Consider the following 20,988-nt stretch of genomic DNA (forward strand, 5'->3'; position numbering starts at 1 on the left):
CTATTTTTATAGAATTATATATATATATATATATATATATATATATATATACATATATATATGCACCTTTCAAAGCTTTGCTCAGTAGGAACTGAGTTGCCATGTATGCAGCAGCTTCCACATATGCCATTCATTTTAAAATTGAAATGAAAGGATTACAGCTTCTGCTCATTGTCTCATTGTCATTCTGAGTGTAAATGATATGGTACGCTTTCAAACGCAAACCCCAGGCGCTATTCAGAAAGAATCTTAAAACAATAAGGAACTGTTGCAGTACGTAAATGGATAATCTTACATGCATCACAGTTTCCACTGGAATTTGACATGGTCATCTGTGCAAAAGTGCACCAATATCCATATTATACTGACACTTGATTAAGTTAGGAGTCAAAAAGAGAAGAAACCGAAATATAGAGAGCACAGCGGAATTTAAATCATTCTCGGACTTCAAAAGCAAGACGAGAAGGCAAATTAATCTTGCAGATGTTTCACTCTGCTCATGCACCATTCAGAACAGACAGGGTCAGTGCTTTAACCCAACTGGCAACGTAGAGACTGGCAACGTAGAGACTCTCTTAAGATTCAGATCACTGCTTGTGCACAAATGCACTGCTTTGAGACGAAGAGCATAAGCAAAGGAAATTAAATTTCAGAAAAGTCAAAGATGTGATAGGAAAGGACTCGTGCATTGGCCTGTAAGCGTGGCTTTGTTGCGTATCACATCAAAGAATGCAAGACAATTAAGTCTACTAATGTGCTTTGCAGGAGTCATTACATTTGTTTACTATATGAGAGAAGATAAGGTACAATACCAAGAAAATGCAGCCTATAAACATAATCATTTCATTCCCTTCTTCATGGCTGGGCTCCAGTGGATCTGGCAGGAGGAATATGGGGCATGCTAAAAAGGGAACCTGGGATAATATTTAAGGTACTGGATGCAAATAAGCAGGCCACATTCCCCTGGCATGGCAACCATTTAACTGTCAGGAGGCATTTCATGCAGGCTGTGTGATAATCCATATTACAAGGCAGTGAGACAGGAGAGCGTGAACCTTCTATCGGCTGCCACTTGGTGAATTTGCTGGTGTGAAAACAGAAACCATTAGATAATTATCCTTAGTGAAGCTGGTTTAAAAAGCCTATTTGAATGAGCTACACGACAATCGCTGAATGTTTCTATTCATCACTGTCATCACTGTTTGAAAATACCAAGGGGTCAAAGTTAGCATAGCACCGTTACCCCCTGCTTGTAGATGCCATAACTACACTTCTGTACCTCAAAGTCATTTTTCTTCTCTGACGGCCAGTTAAAATTATTTGTGTATTTTGACTAAATAGATTATTTTGCAAGCAACATATAAATAGTTTAATCAGTATCACATTAGCAAGAGAGCTTCTGTTAGTAATATCAGCACAGCAATACTGATATTCTGACCAACAGTACAATTATATAAAATTGTTTTTGTACTTTAAAATTAACCAGTAGTTAATATGTGGAAACATACATTTGACTGTTACTTTGCCTATTTTTGCTCTTCTAAATGAAAGTAGTTTCAAACAAGTCCACAGCTGAATTAACTCTCAGGTGTCTCAAAGCAACGTGGTTAGAACTAATTGTTTGAGTGAATGATTCAATGACTCACTCAAGTACTTTTTTCATCCCTGGATAAATCAGTTGCTTCAACAAATTGGTTGAGGCAATGATTCAATAACTTACTCATAAAGCGAGATGCTTGTTTTGTTACTGAGTGGCTCAGTTTAAACAAATCAGTTGAATCAATGATTAAATGACTCGCTCATAAAGAGAGTCGCTGAATGAATCAGTGGTTTGAACAAACTGGCTGAGTCAACAATTCAGTTCAGTGAGTTTTCAGTCTTTAAGGCTGTGCCCTGGCCAAATCTTTTGTAAATGATGGGTCCATTCCCTTGGAAGTTACTGATTGTGCCGGCATACAGTTCTCCATCTGTAAAACCGTAACTTCAAACCAACAGATATAAATACATTATACCAATTTTTGTGGCACGTACCGGCCATAATGGCCGTGGACTTGTATTCAGGGTTGTTGAATTAACTGTCAGGTGTCTCAGAGCAGTGTGGTTAGAACTAATTGTTTGAGGGAATGATTCAAAGACTCACTCACCAGAGATTATTTCATCCCTAGATAAATCAATTGTTTCAACAAACTGGTTGATGCAATGATTCAGTGACTTACTCATAAAGCAAGATGCTTGTTTTGTTACTGAATGACTCAGTTTAACAAATCAGTTGAGCCAATGATTCAATGACACACTCATAAAGAGAGTCACTGAATGAATCAGTGGTTTGAACAAACTTGTTGAGTCAACAATTCAGTTCAGTGAGTTTTCAGTCTTTAAGGCTGTGCCCTGTCCAAGGCTTTTGTAAATGATGGGTTCATTCCCTTGGAAGTTACTGACTGTGCCAGCATACAGTTCTCCACAAGGATATTATAGTTTTGAATGTTTAAATTAGTTTTTATTTTAATATCGTTTTCAAATTTCATATAATTTCAGTTTAGTTTTAATTAGTTTCATTAATGGTTTTGTTAGTTTTAGTTTAGTTTTTATTTTGTGAACACATTTCTATTTAGTTTTTATATATTTTAGTTTCAGTTTTAGTTTTAGTAATTATAGTTTAGCATGGAGTTAATGGAACACTTCCAGTGTAGACCAAAGCAAGACATTTGATTTTAGTTTCGTTTAGTTTTAGTTTTTCATTTATTTTGAAATTTTAATTTTATTTCAGTTTTCGTTTACGAAAGTAACCTTGGTTCTCCATCTGTAAAACCATAATTTCAAACCAACAGATATTAACAAAGCAAGTCGGAAAAGAGTGTTGCATACATACAATTCATTACACCAATTTTTGTGGCACATAGCAGCAATGATGGCCATGGACTTGTATTCAGGGTTGCTGAATTAATTGTCAGGAGCCTCAAAGCAGTGTGGTTACAACTAACTGTTTGAGTGAATGATTCAAAGACTCACTCACCGGTGCTTATTTTATGCCTGGATAAATCAGTTGTTTCAACAAATTGGTTGAGGCAATGATTCAATGACTTACTTATAAAGCGAGACGCTTGTTTTGTTACTGAATGACTCAGTTTAAACAAATCAGTTGAGTCAATGACTCCCAAAGAGAGTCACTGAATGAATCAGTGATTTGAACAAACTGGTTCAAGTCAACAATTTAATGACTCACTAAAAAACAAATTCACTTACTTTGTTCCTGAATGAATCAGTAAACAAATAATTTGAGTGAATGATTCAATGACTCCCTCATAAAGACGGTGCTATCACAACTCAGTCTGTCTAAACAATCAAACACAGACAAGCAGATCTGCTTTATCTAGATCAATACAAACAGTGAAAATTCCCATTGCTGTTGGACTAACTGTTATATAATACATGAAACTAAATATTTATTAGCTCTTTTCCCTCTTTATTCACTACTGAAAAGTTTGGAACTTTGCACATATGATGCCATTGGCTATTTAGTGTTCTTACAGCCTAATTTTCCTGCAGATCCAGTCACATAGCATTTACAACTCAGATGATTGGCTCGAAAATACCTGGATGCACCCACAGGATAATTTTCTCCAGGTAGTATTGACCTCTCTGGAGGAACTGTGAGGAATGTGTGTGCTTTGTATGTAATGTGCATTTTCAGCTGCACCTCAACTTGATGGATGAACGTGAATATTTGCTGAGCAGTGATAAGAATTTGAGGTGCTCTGCATTGAGGAATGCGTCTTTGAAACACAAACCATTTAATCTCTCTGAAAGGTAGCACACCTCTCTCACCTCGGTGTGACAGATAAAAACCATCATAAGGTCAATGTAAGCACACACACACACACAATATTTTCCACATCTGTGCACCAATATTAAAATGCACAAACATACTGGCATGTATTCCTTTCCACTGCATTTGTATAAATGTTGTGTCTGTACATGTATGTAGTTGAGTTATTGCTGTAGGGGGAATAGCCCTAATCCAACCGCCTACGACATTGTGATTATGCAAAACTGTCCCTCACCTTACACACGCGAGCGATGCGTGACACAATGGTGTTGTCAAAGAAATCGAACTCCTTTCCCGCTTCACTGAAGAAGAAGTAAATCTTATCATCATCGCCGACTGCGTTGCCTTTGGGCAAACTCTCCTGAATGTAGGCTGAGCCTACAAAAGCGGGGTCTGTTGGAGAAATAAAAACAAGTGTCAATCCACGCCATGCAACGTACACAGAGACAGCAGCGTTTGTAAGTAATGTGGACTTTATGTTTCAAATATAGCCACTGCTCCACCTGAAACCCCTTTTACATGACAATCTTTAGTTGTAATTACTGATAGAAATCTTTTGTTACACTATCAAAGTGCTTAGTATTGATTTTGCATATGTGTCTTTCATCAACTTTGCCACTTATGGCAAAATATTAAGCTATTACTCAGTGCTCTTTAGTAAAGTGAGAAGGGTTCAACTGTGTAAACTGACGCTAAAATTGATTTGTTTTGTTCTCTGTAGTTTTGCTTTACATGAATAATTCTCTGCTGTGCCAAAATTGCCTCTCAGTGGTAAGTTCAGGGGAGTTGAGTCCCTAAAGAGAACAGAATGGAGGGGAATTGTGCCTGCTGGTAGAGCCATTTACTTCCATGCTGTTTGCGCTATTGTAGTGCCTGAATTACTTAAAGGGATAGTTCAACAAAAATTTAAATTGTGGTCATTTACTCCCTGTCATGTCGTTACAAACCTGTATGACTTACTTTCTTTCTTTTAATCTTCTACTCTTTTAATCCTCTTTAAATCAGTTTTGATAATTGAAATACAACTTAATAGATAAAATAAAATGCAAATATTCAACTTAAAAAAAAAACGCTTAAAAGTTAGAAGTGTTGCCTTGGCAAGTTGAAGTAAAATTATTAAAACCTAAAACCTAAATAAAGAATTAATTAAAGCTGTAATGAAATATAAAAATGACAAAATAAAAATCACAAAATAACAAAGTTTCCTAAAACAAAATAAAAATAAAAACTGTAAAAATAAATACCATAATAATATATAAATAATAAAAAAAGAAAATCACATCATGGACTCAAACATCAATTTCCATGGCTTTCCATGTGCAATAATAGTGCAATGTTAATTGTACCTGGCAAAAATAACTTTTTTTTTTGTGAGGTGCAATTGACAATGAACAGAATTAATATAAAATGAAAGTATGGTTGCTTTAATATCTAAACATTTATGGCTATTTCAGTTAGTATTGAGTTGACTATGTACCTTTTTTTTTCTACACACTGGTAGAGTAACATTAGATATATCGAGCTGAGAAGATATTCCATTCAATCCAATGCATTTTATATAACTTTTCACAATAAATATTGTTCTTAAGCCTGAATATACAGTAAGTGACAATGGTTCGGAAAACTTCCTGAAAGCCATTAGCACCTGGTTAAACTGAATTGTGGCAGGTGATTAATGTACAAGTTTTTGCGCTCAAATACTGTGCACAAAAGTGCTGCAGTTGTTAGTGAATCAGTCCTATTAAGAGCAGGATGGTAGTGGATATGGCTTTTACCTTGAAGCCAGTTCAGTGAGTTTTCAGTCTTTAAGGCTGTGCCCTGTCCAAGGCTTTTGTAAATGATGGGTTCATTCCCTTGGAAGTTACTGACTGTGCCGGCATACAGTTCTCCATCTGTAAAACCATCATTTCAAACCAAAAGATATTAATAAAGCAAGTCGGAAAAGAGTGTTGCACACATACAATACATTACACCAATGTTTGTGGTATGTACCGGCCATGATGGCTGTGGATTTGTATTCAGGGTTGAAAGGGCACCGGCTACGACCATCTTCAGTGACTATTTCTCCCATTTCATTGCTCACCAGGGAAAAATCAGATGTGTTCTGGAAGAAAAAAGACACAGGGACATGCTTGTAAAGACAGCAAGCACTGTCTCTTGTATCGACTGTCCTGACTGCTCAGATCTACACCTGAGTAGATCTAAACAAGGACCTTACTTTGCTGAACAGAACATCATGTTATTGCGATAAGTCTGAAGAGATCGTAAGAACAGAATGAACGCACTCAAAGCGAAGGGATGATGTGTGTACTATCGACTCTGTGTGGGCCAAGGATACTGATAAAAAGGATGTTTGGAAGGATCTGCAGCTGTACGCACTCTGGTTATTTTTTGTTTGTGTCTTAATAGGGGCATAAAGGTAAAATATGCATCTGCAAACCATTTCAGGGGACAGCTGTGATAGAATCAGCTCATGTAGGCGAAGTACACTATCCTAAAACTTCAGTTTTAGTGGTCAGTGTCGACCCCTCGAATGCATAGACCGATCCAGGCATAGTCTCCAGAGTGAAGGGTCTAAGTAAAGTGCAGGGCCATAATAATTTCTCATCCAAGCAGCATCTACCCTTAGGGAGAGCTGAAGAGTGTATTTCTGAGGACATTTTGATTGACTGAGTAAATTACATGGATAATTAATTCCTCCCCTGCAGCCTGTTAAAAGCATGGAGGGAGGTGGTGAAATCCTGCAGGACAATAGAACAAAATGAAACAGTACTTACGATGTATGCGCAGATAGGGCTGAAAGCATACGTTCCACACACATACAGGTGAGTGCTGTTCACGCGCAGTAAAATCTTGATGTAATTGAAGCAGTCAGTCTGGAATCAGGAAGTGGAAAAAAGGAAATGCATAAGAGAGGGAGAGACAGATAACGCAGCCTGCTAAAAGCATGGAGGGAGGTGGTGAAATCCTGCAGGACAATAGAACAAAATGAAACAGTACTTACGATGTATGCGCAGATAGGGCTGAAAGCATACGTTCCACACACATACAGGTGAGTGCTGTTCACGCGCAGTAAAATCTTGATGTAATTGAAGCAGTCAGTCTGGAATCAGGAAGTGGAAAAAAGGAAATGCATAAGAGAGGGAGAGACAGATAACAATTTAAGACTTAAGACATGGATGTGACAGTGCAGGGCCTTGATGAGCCATTAGTTAATTTGGAGTCCTAACATTTTTGATAACAAGAACCCCAAAATATGATGATCCCCTTGCAATGGACCCTGTTCCTAAAATTAAAAGGCTGCTATGTATTTTCATGAATATATAAAGACTAATTTGTACTGTTTGTGACTAATAGTACTCTAGTAAAAAAGTAATATATTTAAAATACATTTATTTCATACTACGTATAGTTAAAATCTATTAACATATTTACTGACATATCGCTCAAGACTTACTGATATAAAAATTAAAATGAACCCTCAAGAATCCTTTGTATAGCAGCCCTTCATTTGTCATTCGTGGACAAATTTGGGCACGAAGGTCTCAGCTGTAATCCCCAATTTTTTTTGTTAAATAAATGTCATATCACTGTCTTCGATAAAATAAAAACTATCAATTTATGCAGTTTTTTGTGATTTTTTGTGGTTTTTTTATTTATTTACCTCTAAAGGTACCATCTTTTTTTAATGTAAAATATGATTATTTTTATGTTATATTTATATATATTTTTTTACTTTAGTAAAAAAATAATTCCAGTAAGTTCAGACAGCCAAAACCTACAAATTTGGTGACTTTGGTGACATCTGGTGGCTTATGATGGTATCAAAATATCAAAATATCAAAAATATCAATAGCTACTAGTTGGCAGTAGTTTTCAAAGGCTTTTTTTGTGGGTATGTGGGTGTGTGTGTGAGAGAGAGAGTGATGTCTGATTGTTTGACACATTGAGAATGTTGTAATGGCTCACCCCTTCATTTATGTGTGTGTTTGATCTGCATTGTGTTTGATTTATTGGACAAATAAAAAAAAAAACATTTTTGTGGCTTTTGTGTGTGTGTGTGTGTGTGTGTGTGTGAGTGTTTGACACATTGAGAATGTTGTATAGGTTCAAACCTTCATTTCTGTGTATATTTGATCTGCATTGGATTTATAGATTTTTATTGGACAAATAAAAAAAATGCTTTGAATTTTAGTATTTCCCATTCATTTCCTATGGGTGCCCATTTTTGGGCACGAATGACAAATTAAGGAGGTTTTTTTTTTTTTCAACCACTTAACTTTGTTGAATCAAGTCCTCTTTTTTTGTGTGTGTGTTCAGGTGGCAAACTTACGAAAAGTAGCCAAGTCTTGAACCGATTAAGGAAACTATTTAAAAAAAATAAATAAAAAGATTTTGCCCAAATTTGTCCCGAATGACGATTGAGGGTTAAACTTTATTTGGAGTATCACTTGTTCACAATGCACATTTCTTAATAATATGCCTAAAATATGTTTTAATGTCACTATTGATGAGGACTTTATGATCTTTAAATAATATCTGTCTTTAAATGTAAGATATTTAAAGTGTACCTGAAGTATACTTGCAATAGTTTCACTTTAGCACAATCAAATATACTTAAGTATATCTTTAGTTGGACTTTAGCACTACTTCCGCACAATTAAAGTGCATTAAGTACAAAATTAGTTGTTAGAATTTAGCAGACTTTAAGTATACCAGTTTAGTATACTAAAAGTTCAATTACAGGGTATTATTAGGTTCACAAATATGTAAATGTATTTGTAGTTTACTGTGTTTAGCATGAAATAAATGTATTTCAAAAACATGTTAATATATTTATTTTTCACTATGGGTAAGAATTACATTGTAATAAAAATACAATACAAAATGTTTTTAATACATTTTTTATTTTTTATTATTATTTTAATTAACACTAGCAAGGAAAAACTGTCTAGAAAGATATAACACAAATACAAACTATTATTAAAATTTGTAGGTTGTAACGTAAGGAGGGAAATATGAACATGCTTTCCCCCCACAAAATTATGTGCAGATTTGCTTTTATTTCTTACAAGTGCAAGTACAACTTTCTTACAAGTAAAAACTATGGTTCTTAATAGAATTAAATTATCACAATTAATATCATGATTTCGGATCAGTCTTTAAAAACAGAATGTAAGTAAACTAATTGCTAATACAACTGATTTTTTTAATAATAAAGTTTGGAGCAACTCAAGGGAGGACAGATGATGACAGAATTTTCAGTTTAAATCAAATGATATGCGGATAAAGTGTGATTTAATCAAAATGATCAAATTTAGACATGTATGAGCAATTTCTGATTGTTTTTAAAGGGATTTTTTTACCCAAAAATGACAATTTTGTCATCATTTCCTCTCCTGTTGTTCCAAACCTATTTGACCTTTCTTCTTTAGTGGTAAATAAAAGAAGATATTTTTAGAAATGTCTCAGTATTTTTTTCCATACATACAATAGAACCCAATGGGTTCCACTGTTGTTTGTTTCCCAACACTCTTCAAAATATCTTCTTTTGTATTCGAGAGAAGAAACACAGTCAAACAGGTTTGGAACAAAATATGTAAATTAACTGTAATGAGTAAATAATGACAGATTTTTGAACGGGAACGTATGATAATTATGCAAATGAATTTTCCAAGATTCAAAACTAATACACACAAACAGTTGAGCGTTATATAAAGGCAAATGTTCAAAGCAAGCACCAGGTTGTGTGCACAAGTGTTGTCTGGCTGGGCCTCAGAACTTGTTTTCACATCACTGGGTTTGATCTAAATCCTCTGTAATAGTCTGGGAGAGGTTTCTGGCAGCTGTGTGTCATCGGTCTCAAAAAACAGCAGTTATTACTGCGTCTTCATCAGGGTCCCAACATCCATCCAAACCCGGCTCCCAAGACAAATCAATCTGGCAGCAAATTAGGCATGCAGATTATTAATCTAATAACAGCCCTTATGCAGTGTAAAGCTTTCAGGGAAATTACAGTGTGGACGTGTCAAGGCAATAACAGGTCCTACGAACTGAAAGTAGTGCGACGGGCAGTTTCTCGAATTCAAATTTAGCACAGTCATTTTGCAAATATCTATTTTAGAGACCGACTTCTTACTTGAGTTATATGAATCGACATGGCACTTCATGCTGAAACGTACAGACATCTCTCCACTTGGTTTGATGAATATCTCATTCACTCACCTGTAAATCTTTCCCTTTGAAACTGCACTCCTCTCTCTTTCTCTGTGGTGTGCTCCATGTTAACTGAAAAAGTGAAAATCGCAAGCTGCAGTTACATTAAAGTGTGCATTTACAGAAACATGATGCATTAACACGGACGTGAGTAGGCCTACAATGAGTCACAGTGAGTTGGCTGTAGCATATTGCAGTCTTGCCTTTCTTTAATGTTCAGAATGAATCAAGCAACGCAGAATATTTGCTGTGAACGTTGAAAGTCTATTTATGACTTAAAAACTTAAAGGAATAGTTCACCCAGAAATGAAAATTTTGTCATCATTTACTCACCCTCATGTCGTTACAAACCTGTATGAGTTTTTTTCTCATGTTGAACACAAAAGAAGATATTTTGAAGAAGTAAACAGTTGTTGTTCCCCATTGATTTCCATAGCAGGGAAAGAAATACTATGGAAGTCAATGGGACCATCAACCGTTTGATTACCAGCATTCTTCAAAATATCTTCTTTTATTCAACATAAGAAAAAAACTCATACAGGCTTGTAACGACATGAGGGTGAGTAAATGATGACAAAATTTTCATTTTTGGGTAAACTATCCCTTTAATTTGTTGAAAAATGTAATAGAGTAATACCTTGCAAAAATACAATAGGGGGAAGTAAGACAACTGGTAAAGTAGGACGCTTACAATGAATGGAAACTAAAGCTTCCAAGCTTCAAAAAGGACACAAAAGACCAATAAAAGAATCAGAAAGTTGGTCCTTTTGTGCTATATTTCATCATACGATAGTTTTGTGTGATGAACAAATGAAATTGAACCTATTGTTAATCATTCACTGAACTGTTCAAGTGAGCTGCATTCAATCAATCTGATTTTAGCCATTTGGATCATATTTTTTACCAATAAAACCAATGACAAATTGTCCGAAAAAAATTGACCCACTTTATCTGTATTCACTTTTATATGTGTACAAAACGTATGGGTGTGCTTAAGTGATGTCTATACCCAACATTAACGATATTCCACTCTCGTTTACTTATGCCCATATTACAGACTAATGCACATGCTTATACATCCTCCATAATAAAACACACACAGACATACTCACATTACGCTGCAGCTGTGTTCTGCTGATATCGGTGATATTGAGTGCGAAAAGAGTCTCTCGAGCGCCAACGTACAGCATGTTATCCTCTTTACTGAGGAGCAGAGAGGTGTAATTGAAGACTCCATTGGGTGAAAATCTCTTGGCCGACCTCTCGTTTGCATCTATGAGCAGATATGGAAAAAAGAGAGGGGAAAGGGAAGAATGTCAGCAAAACCGAGCCAAAAAAAGATTTACTGCTGGAAATATGATAAATGTGCAAAAGTCAGATATGTGATCGTGCTTTTCAGTTGGTTTTTCTTCAAGACACAGATTTTACATTGTAGCTTTGTATAATATTAGAGTACAAAAATGAATAAAAATAGCTTAAAATCAAACATTTAAATATGTTAATATTAAGAACAAATAATATTATTTTCTCTTGTTTTTTTGTCAAATTAACCCATATTCAATGTAGTCTGGGTCTGGTCATATTCTCTTTTACTTTGCATAGTTATAATGATAATTTTCAAGTATGAGAATATTTGTTTTGCTATCATAAATTCACAATTATCATTTTTTTCAATGTTTATTTTTTTATTTAATTTTATTTATTTTGTTTTTATTTTATTTCTTTTAATATTTTTATTTTATTTATTTTAATGTTTTTATTTGATTTTAATTATTTTATAATAATAATTAATTGAATTGAATTGAATTTTTTTATTTTATTTTATTTTACCCTGAACAAACCTGGGATTCACTTTTGGGTCAGTTGAGAAACAGTGCTTGGTAGTGTATTAGATAATAACGTCATATGTTTTCTACTGGCTGGCAGTGAGAAAGCTAAAACCTGTTACAGCCACAAAAAGTGTCTGAATCAATGTGAATGAGCATTTGTGTGGTCACTTATAGCTCGGAGACAGATGTTCATCTCTTAATCAGAGATACTGCACGGCATCATTATCATGGCAGCTCCTGCAGGCTGTTTCTCTGTTTCCATGACAGTGGCATCAATAAGAAGCAGTGTCTTTCCTACCAGTAGGGGGTGTTTGTTAAGAGGGTTAAGGGCATTGTGGCTGAAATTCCCTTTAGAATACTTTAGTGTGGCTTTTTTATGACTTCAGACAAGCCACTTGAGAATTTGGTGGTGATACAGACAGTGTGTAAAATGAAATGAGTGGATACACGTTTTCATCTCGTCTCTCCACAGGCTGGCATAACGAAGCAGTACTCCCATGCAACAATCATGACATCATTCCAAGATAGCAGCTCCTCTGGTCTTAAGACGCATGTCGAATCAATGTCAACAGGCTGTAAATACAAACTTCATCACTACATGGCAGATAACAAAATGTTCTCCTCATCTGTCATTGGCTTAATGGTTGAATTACTTGTCTTTCAGTCCAACATACACAAAATGAGAGCCAAAAGAAAAAAAAAATTTTTTAGGTTTAAACATGAACTGATATTTTTTTCTGTGTCACATGCGTCCTCCTTTTTCAGTATAAATAAATAAAAATAAAAATCCAAAAAATTAAATAAAATCAGGAGTATTCAGGAAATCTGTTTAGAAAAAAATAAATGTTTCAATGTGAACTGGTGTCTGTGTCAAATATTTTCTCCTATTTCAGTTTATTATGCAGAGAATAAAAAAATAAAAAAAAATAAAATAAAAAAATAAAATCAGGACTATTCAGGAAATCTCTTTAGAAAAATTATAATGTTTAAACATGAACTGGCCTTTTTCTGTCTCAAATACTTCCTCCTCTTTCAGTTTATCATGCAGAGAATAAAATAAAATAAAATAAATAAAGTTACTTTCACTTGCCCAAAAAGTTATACACTTCTCTTTTAGTGACTATAAATTACAAATACTGTTGTATAGAGTACAGATTGTTCATTTCATTATGGACTTAATGCATACCAATATCATACAAAATACAAGGTCATTGGGTATAAATGTTAAAGCTATCATGGCATACAAGCTGTGCTATTGATTTACTTGATTTACAGAATCCTTGCAAGACATCCACTTCTGGTAGGTCTTACTTAGAGAGCATGTAATCATTACACTGATTATGCTCCCATGGGTGACTTTGAGCTGAGGTAAGACTCTAAAAGCATCCGTGTCTCTGGGAGCTGCTGCAGAGGGTCTGAGCCCTCGCTTCCTGAACCCCGGGGGAGACAATGAGGTAATAATAAGGCATCAGCCCTCAACCAGGAGGGCTTATTACAACCAAATCCAGTCTGCTAAACCGCAGGAGGGGATCAACACGGCACATTAATGGCATGCTACTGGGGTCTCTGCCTCTGTGTGTCTCGTATTTCCCCTCTCTCTGATTACAGGATAAAACGGGGCACCACTCAACACCGGCAGCATTCATTTCACAGGGTTTGGGGAGAAATTTAATGGCGATTTAGCGAGACAAGGACAAAGGGCAATAGCTGCAACCAAACAGGGCTTAAGTGGGATTTGCACAGGCAGAAACCGTTCCCCCAATTATTCTCCAGAGTGCCACTGCTGGAGCGTTTTCCCTGTAGGTCACATAATGAGGCAAATAATTGTGCCCCATTAGGGGAAAATCACACATGTGAATGTTTTACTTCACTGTAAAATCCAAATGATGACAGTGGGCTGTGTTTCAGGAATTACAGTAAGTGTGACTTAACAGTATATATTAGTAAATATAATGATATATGTGACCCTGGACCTCATAAGTCGCACGGGCATATTTGTAGCAATAGCCAACAATACATTGTATGGGTCAAAATTATAAATTTTTCTTTTATGCCAAAAATCATTAGGATATTAAGTAATTCCATGAATATATTTTGTAAATTCCCTACCGTAAATATATCAGAAGTAAATTTTTGATTAGTAACATGCATTGCTAAGAACTTCATTTGGACAACTTTAAAGGTGATTCTATCAACATTTAGATTTTTTTGCACCATCAGATTCCAGATTTTCAAATAGTTGTATCTTGGCCAAATATTGTCCTTTTCTAACAAACCATACATCAATGGAAATCTCAATTTCAAAAAATTGACCCTTATGACTGGTTTTGTGGTCCACAGTCACATATAAATAATATCAATGATAAATCATATATTATGTATTTTTGCATAATATATAAAAAAGTTAAAATGTCCTTATATGAGAGTCACAAATTAATAACTGAATATGAATGCTTTTAATTAACATCATTATTTAATATAAATACTAACATTAAAGTGTTAATATTAATTAAAAGCTATAATATTAAAATATTTTAAGATTTTGATATGAATATTATATATTTAATATTTTGCACCCCATAACTTTTAAGCTGGTTGTGAAGCAGCTGTTACACTTTGCTAATTCAAAATGTTAAAATTAATCAATAATGAATGAATATATCCATACAAAACAAATAACTGCCCATTTTGCAGAAATAATGTTTGATGTTGATGTTTTACTGCAAATATATTGTTAATTTCCACCTCATGCTCATGATTTTAACTATAATACATACACATGTGGTCGGGCAGTCGCGTTATGGTCCAGCCGCAAAAGTCCAAAAGCTCAAATCGGATCTGAAAATTTTGCATACGCATATGGTCTGAATGCCACACAACACCTGTACTGCTCTCAATTGGAAATGAATGACTTCCAGTTTGTCGTTTGTTGTTTTTCATAGATAGTGAAAAGTCGGCTTAAGTATGATGAATTGTAACAGTAATGCAAGCACCAATAGTTATTTACTGTTGCATTGTCTTGGTCATTGTATGTTGTGATTTAAAGGGATTTATACATCCAGCTAATGACTAGCATGCTGCAACACAAGCTAGAAAATGTATACAGAGCTGTATAAACACCTGCCCACGTCCAGCACTAATTAAATGCAGACCACTTCAAATAAGCAAGGTCTTTGGCAATATCGGGCTGTTTTGGTTTTTGTGTTCACACATGTTATGCTCGAGATCTCTGTCTGTAATCACTTACGTGGTTTTAAAAAGGTGTGATTGCGAAACACAAGGAAAGAACTGCTCCACTTAAAACGAACTGCAACGAACAAAACTGATTAAGGATGACATGGAATGCAGTTCCAGAAAACAAACTACAATAACTTTAAATAAGCTTGTATAAGGGTGACGGAAGACCCCATCTAACCCCACATTTCTGATGCTCTGCTCATCGATTCCCATGTCTTGAAACATTAGCAATCCCCCCACAGACAATACGGTCTCTCTCTCAATGAGTCTTTGGTATTATTGTTTGAATTGACTGAGGTCAGTTCCCATAGGGCAATTCCATGACGACAGCTGCCATTCGCTTCCTCCAAACTGCACTGTTGCATTCTGGGAAAAAGGCTTATCCTGTTCCCACTCATGGGGAAAGAGGGCTGAGAGTGTCAACAAGAGTAAGAGGTACTTATGAGGCGAATAGTTATTGTCTCTTGTGCTACAGCAGTACAACATATCATAACTTGTACGTCCTTGTCTTGTTGACCCTCAATCTTCAAAGTCTCTCATACCTTGATCTATTATATTATGAGACACAGCTATGCTAGACTCTTTGTGAGGAATGAGATCATTACTGCCATTATGCAATTACATGTCTTTTTTTGGGGGGGGGGCGGGGAGACAGCCACTACTAAATGGATTTCCATATCCGCAGTGCTTTGCTTTCTAATCCATTTAGAGAGAAATTAATTATGCAGGCTTTTAGGGAACCCTTCCATGTTCGGTTTTCAGAGCGGAATTCCCTACGGCTGCTCTAACAGTACATGCCCGAAGTTAATTAGAGACATCCCGTTGAAAAGAGCGACTGCGTGAGGCAATCTGGCCATCAGTGTGAAAGATCACAGCTCTGTTTTGTTTAGGCCTCAGAAGACGGCTCATTTAAGTAAACAGTGTTTCTGATGATTTGAGCTTTCAGAGGAAAACGCTCAGAAGTCAGATGCCTATTACAATCCTGTAATACTGTACAATACTGTAAACCTAGTGGTTAGTGTCACTAAACCAGTTGCGTTTGCATTATTTCTCACCTTCCCGAGCGCCAGGTAAACAATGTATGCGCTGAAGGAGAAATAATGTCATCTCCAGGTGTCAGGAGAATGACAAGACCCCTGTTGCCTTAATGACAACGTGCTGACTGTTGAAGCTGCTTTTGATGTTTGGAAAAACAATCTGGAATAATGCTCTCTTCAATTGCTTCGTTGTAAAAGGGGCTTAAGAATTATGTTGACAAGTTTTTCAGGAACATTTACAGGAACACCGAGATCCGTTCGTTTGAGGAACAAGCTATAAATTAGAAATCCTGCACTTTATGTTGATGGCAGATAAAGGACAGTTCTTCGTGGGTCAAGGTGAACAAATGAGCTATGGAAGCTGGAGCCGTATTCATAACCGTAATCTTAATGGTTTTTCTTGTTGGAGCAAATCCGATGTAATGCACTTTCCCAGATCAACATCAGATTAGCTTTGTGAATTTAGGACTAGGATACATACATTACACTTTAAGAATGTCATGCTGTACTCTTGTCTTTAATATAAGGCATAATATAAGTTAACTTATGTTAACTAGTGTACCTATAATGGTGCTTCCCTAGTAAAAAAGTAATATATTACATTTATTTCTTACTAAGTTCTTAAAATTAAACCTAAAATGTGTTTTAATTTGATTAGGATTGTATGGTCTTTGAATGATATCGGTCTTTAAATGCAATATGTTTAAAGTGTACCTGAAGTAATAGTTCTACTTAAGCACAATCAAATATACTTCAGTATATCTTTAGTTGAACTTTAGCCTATTCTTCCGCACAATTAAAGTGCATTAAGTACAAAATGATTTGCTCCAATTTAGCAGACTTTAAGTATTAGTATACCAATTGCAGTGTATTTTTAGGAAAATAAATATGTAAATGTAAATATTCAAATACAACAGAGAAGTGTGACTGTAGCTGTGTGACAGTATCTATAATAACATTAGTATACGTTGTAAACGGTAACATTTGTATTTTTGAGATTGCACAAAAGTGAAACTGGGGCACATTACATTCACATTATAAGCAAACTGTATTGGTCCTGAAGACATATGAGTTCATTTAAAGTGTTGATATACAAGCTAAAATATTTCCTAACCACCCTGAAATGAAAATTGTTGCCCCAAAGGCTGACAGAAACTAAAAGTGAGTGGAACATGTCTGCTTTTGCACTGTTTTTATGACAATGCAAACCACATGAATCTGGTAAAAGCACACAAATGCATGCTCATCTCAGCTGTGTGGATGTTCTCTTCACTCACACACCCTCCATTAAAGCGCTGCTGAAATTGCCAGAAAAAGTGAAGACTGCAGATGCTGCGTAGGGTATTGGGAGCAATTTACTTAAATAAACACAGATCCACCAACGAGTTGATTTGTGAAAAATGTGTAGTCTTGCAAACCGTATATATTCTTCTGTTCAGATGTCTAAGGTCAGTAAGATACGGTCTGTGTTCAAACACATTTATGGCATAATGTTTGATGTAATCTTATAAAAACCCATATTATAAAATTGCATTCGATGATGTTCTCAACTGCTCCCTTCCTTCCAAAGGAAGTGGTCAGCAAAGTGCTCCCGGGAATCTGTAGGCTCTTTTACAGTGTGCTCTTAGTGTCTTTCCCCTTTAAGGACAAACCGCTTTCCCAAAAGGGAAATTGTACTCTCACACTGCTCTGTTTTCATTAATGCCCCACGTTGATGAGAAATGACTGTTGAGCTTCTCCAGAGGAGGAGAAAGGAATGACGCAACACTCAGTTTACACTTCAGAAACATTCTGTTCTCTTCCACCTGCGTGCGTGGCTGGGTCTCCCAGCTCCAAACTTAGAAAACTCAGCATGAAATATTGAAAAACAGATGATATAATAAAAGAGCAGTTTGAAGTCATGGAAAGGACAAGAGAGGCGGAAACAGAAAACATTAAGACATGAAGTATAATCTGTTGAGACGTTCAGGAGAGGGGTTTAGTGTTTGTCTAGTGAACTGGCACAATGTCTCTCTTGTTAGCATGAGAAGTACAGAAGTGGTAGCTTGCACAGACACCATGGTGACCACTGGAATTCTGGGTAGGTCAAACATGAGTTTGGTGAGTAGAACCCACATAAACACTACCGGTTCAAACAGAGGGGGCCTCTAAAACTAAATGAAAGAGGAAGAATGTGCATGACGCCAAGTGCTGCAGTTAAAGGTTTGATCAAAATGTGCATCTAATGAATTCACAAGGCAGAAAGGTGTAATTAGGGTTTTCATGAGTCATGTGGTAACATTTACTTGGAAATAAAGGCTGATTAAACTTTCCTATGAAAAACAACTTTTTTTACACCAACCTGCAACTTACAAAAGTTACTATCTGTATGGTATAGTTATATATCAAACTGTACAGGATGGTCCAGTTTTGGGACACCATGGTGACATGAGGGAGGTGCCAATAAACAAATAAATAAATGCAGGATGCGGTTACAACGATCAAGGAAACACAAACACTTATATTTGTGGGTGTAGGGGCCTGTGTGCTTGTTTTTGCCTGACGGGTCTGACAGGTTTGATTTATTGGTAAAACTTAGCAGCATTTCACAATGTGGCTCTAATATACTCTAGTCGTGCCAAGATCAATTCAATCACAGCGGAAGCGCAATGAAAATGAGTGGCGTCTATTTTGCAGCACACAGCAGTCTGTAAAATTCCTCTATGTCAGACTCAGACTGAATTTGCTGAAGCCTGGTTAGCATTGCATTGATTGACATTCAGGCCAAATTAATTACATTATATGCCAAATTACATATAAAAAAAATGTCACTTCCAGAATAAAAATCCTGATATATGGACTTAAAATGACTGAAACTTACGGACTTCAATCAACCCATTTTTTTGTTATTTTTTGTTATTTTTTATTGAGGGGGTCATTTTTTTTTTAGAAAATGACTAATCGTTTCGCTAGATAAGACCCTTACTCCTCAGCTGGGATTGTGTAGAGCCCTATGAAGCTGCACTGAAACTGCAACCCATTTGTCCCCATTGAAGTCCACTATATGGAGAAAAATCCTGGAATGTTAATTTCTTTATGACTGAAGAAAGAAAGGCATGTTGAGCATCTTGGATGACACAGGGGTGAGTAAATTATAAATACATTTTTATTCTGGAAGTGAACTAATCCTTTAAATTCCATCCATCCATCCAATAAAACTTCAAACTTTTAAACTGTTTTTAAAACTTTCCAACAAGTTTGTCTTTTTTGCTCTTCTAGTTGAAAATGACCATAATATATATTTATTTGAATTTCAATTCATTTGAATTCTACTTCAATTTAAATTCAAAATTGGCATCCTGTTTGCTTAAATTGCTCTAATGGTACTGTAGAAATATTTCTTATATTTCCTTTTATAGCATTTTTTAATGAACCACGCTAAATTGACATGTTAATTTGACAGCGCTAAAAAAACAACCTTGATATGTTCAAATCAGTGTCACATGGAACAGCATGTATAGGTTTTGATGTGTTGCTTTGATTGTAGGGTTAAAAATACAACAGCTCTAAGTAAGTAAACAAGAGACATTCCTTCCTCTCATGTTACAGTGTGCCACCTGAGAAGCTACGTGATGTATGCGGCTGGATATGGATGGACTGTTTCCACTTGATGCACGTTTTGGAAGCCTTCCATGGTTGACACATAGTGCAGGTCTCTGCTGCTTCAAACATGCCTGATCACCTCCAACCACAAAGAATCAAACACCACACAACGCTTGAGCACCATACCGTTTGCATGCTATATATTACAGTGAGGATAAGTCATTTCAATTTTAGGCTAGGGTAATAAAAACAAGAAGTATTACAGGTACATAAACCAGTAGGGATAAACACAATGGACTGATGTCTGTAACTCATAAATAGCAGTGGTGGACCAGTCAACAACCAAGAGGTTCTTTCTGTACCTTCTGTAGATGTATTTCCCAGCTTTACCAGGAGAGAATGGCTGGATAAGCACAGAGCTCTAGTGTAAACCGCTTATAGGTGTCTTTTTAAATAGCTTTCTAATGCGCTTTAAGCACTGCAGCATAGTGTGTATCAAAGAGAGGAGCAAAAGAAGAGAGGCTGAGCAGATGTAGCTTTTCTTCCTCAAACCCTGATCCTTCTTGATAGGCACATAATGAGAAGCAGACCAGCATTTACACTGTAACCCACGCACATACACACACATCCCCATTCATTATTCACGCCAGATTAGCTCTTTATTAGAATGGAGGGAAGGTGGAAACCAGCAAAGGGAGAAGAATGTTTGTGCCACTTTGACGGCCCTTTGGTCAAAGGTGTGCCGTTCTGCAGAACGTAGTCTGTTTTGCATCACTGTACAGGTTTAGAGATCAGAGGCTTTTCACCAGTGGGTAGGAGTCCGCAGTGTGACCACAACAGTTTCCTGAATTTAACTCAACTAGTGCTGCACACACTGAACATTTCATTGGCAGTAATTGGAACCATTTAAACAGTACAGAATCATTTGTTTATTATAAGTGTCGCCAAATATAGAATCTACTGCAAAAAAACTGATTCGCTAAGAATAAACTGCACTTTCTGATAGCTGTGTTTATTTGGATACACTGTCTGCATATTTTCAGTTCACTAAGAAATTGTGCAAATCAGGCAATGTTCATGAATATCCGCTAAACGCAAGTTAAAATTTTTTTTGTGCAAATTTACAGATTACACATTTCATTTAGCAGCTAGTTAAACTTGACCATGATTGGTTTGTAAAAAAGACGCAAGATTATGTTTATGTTTAGTGAATTCAGTCCTGAATACTTTGTGTTCATTCAGGTTTACCTGCATGAAATTC

At 35.9% G+C, this 20,988-nt stretch overlaps 1 protein-coding gene across 2 annotated transcripts in view; it reads right to left on the reverse strand.

The window, feature by feature from the left end:
- Positions 1-20,988, reverse strand: part of LOC107691120 (semaphorin-4B-like) — a 68,203-nt gene that overhangs the window by 10,672 nt on the left and 36,543 nt on the right. For both annotated transcript variants that reach the window (XM_016489596.1, XM_016489595.1), the window contains exons 3-8: positions 11,155-11,315; positions 10,052-10,114; positions 6,831-6,929; positions 5,819-5,930; positions 5,602-5,718; positions 4,062-4,219 (exon numbers count right to left, since the gene is read on the reverse strand). In XM_016489596.1, the coding sequence (XP_016345082.1) occupies positions 4,062-4,219; positions 5,602-5,718; positions 5,819-5,930; positions 6,831-6,929; positions 10,052-10,114; positions 11,155-11,315 (710 nt within the window). The remainder of the gene's footprint in view (positions 1-4,061; positions 4,220-5,601; positions 5,719-5,818; positions 5,931-6,830; positions 6,930-10,051; positions 10,115-11,154; positions 11,316-20,988) is intronic.

This window comes from Sinocyclocheilus anshuiensis, unplaced genomic scaffold (assembly GCF_001515605.1).
Source record: "Sinocyclocheilus anshuiensis isolate Anshui unplaced genomic scaffold, SAMN03320099.WGS_v1.1 scaffold2, whole genome shotgun sequence".
Classification (NCBI taxonomy): Eukaryota; Metazoa; Chordata; class Actinopteri; order Cypriniformes; family Cyprinidae; genus Sinocyclocheilus; species Sinocyclocheilus anshuiensis.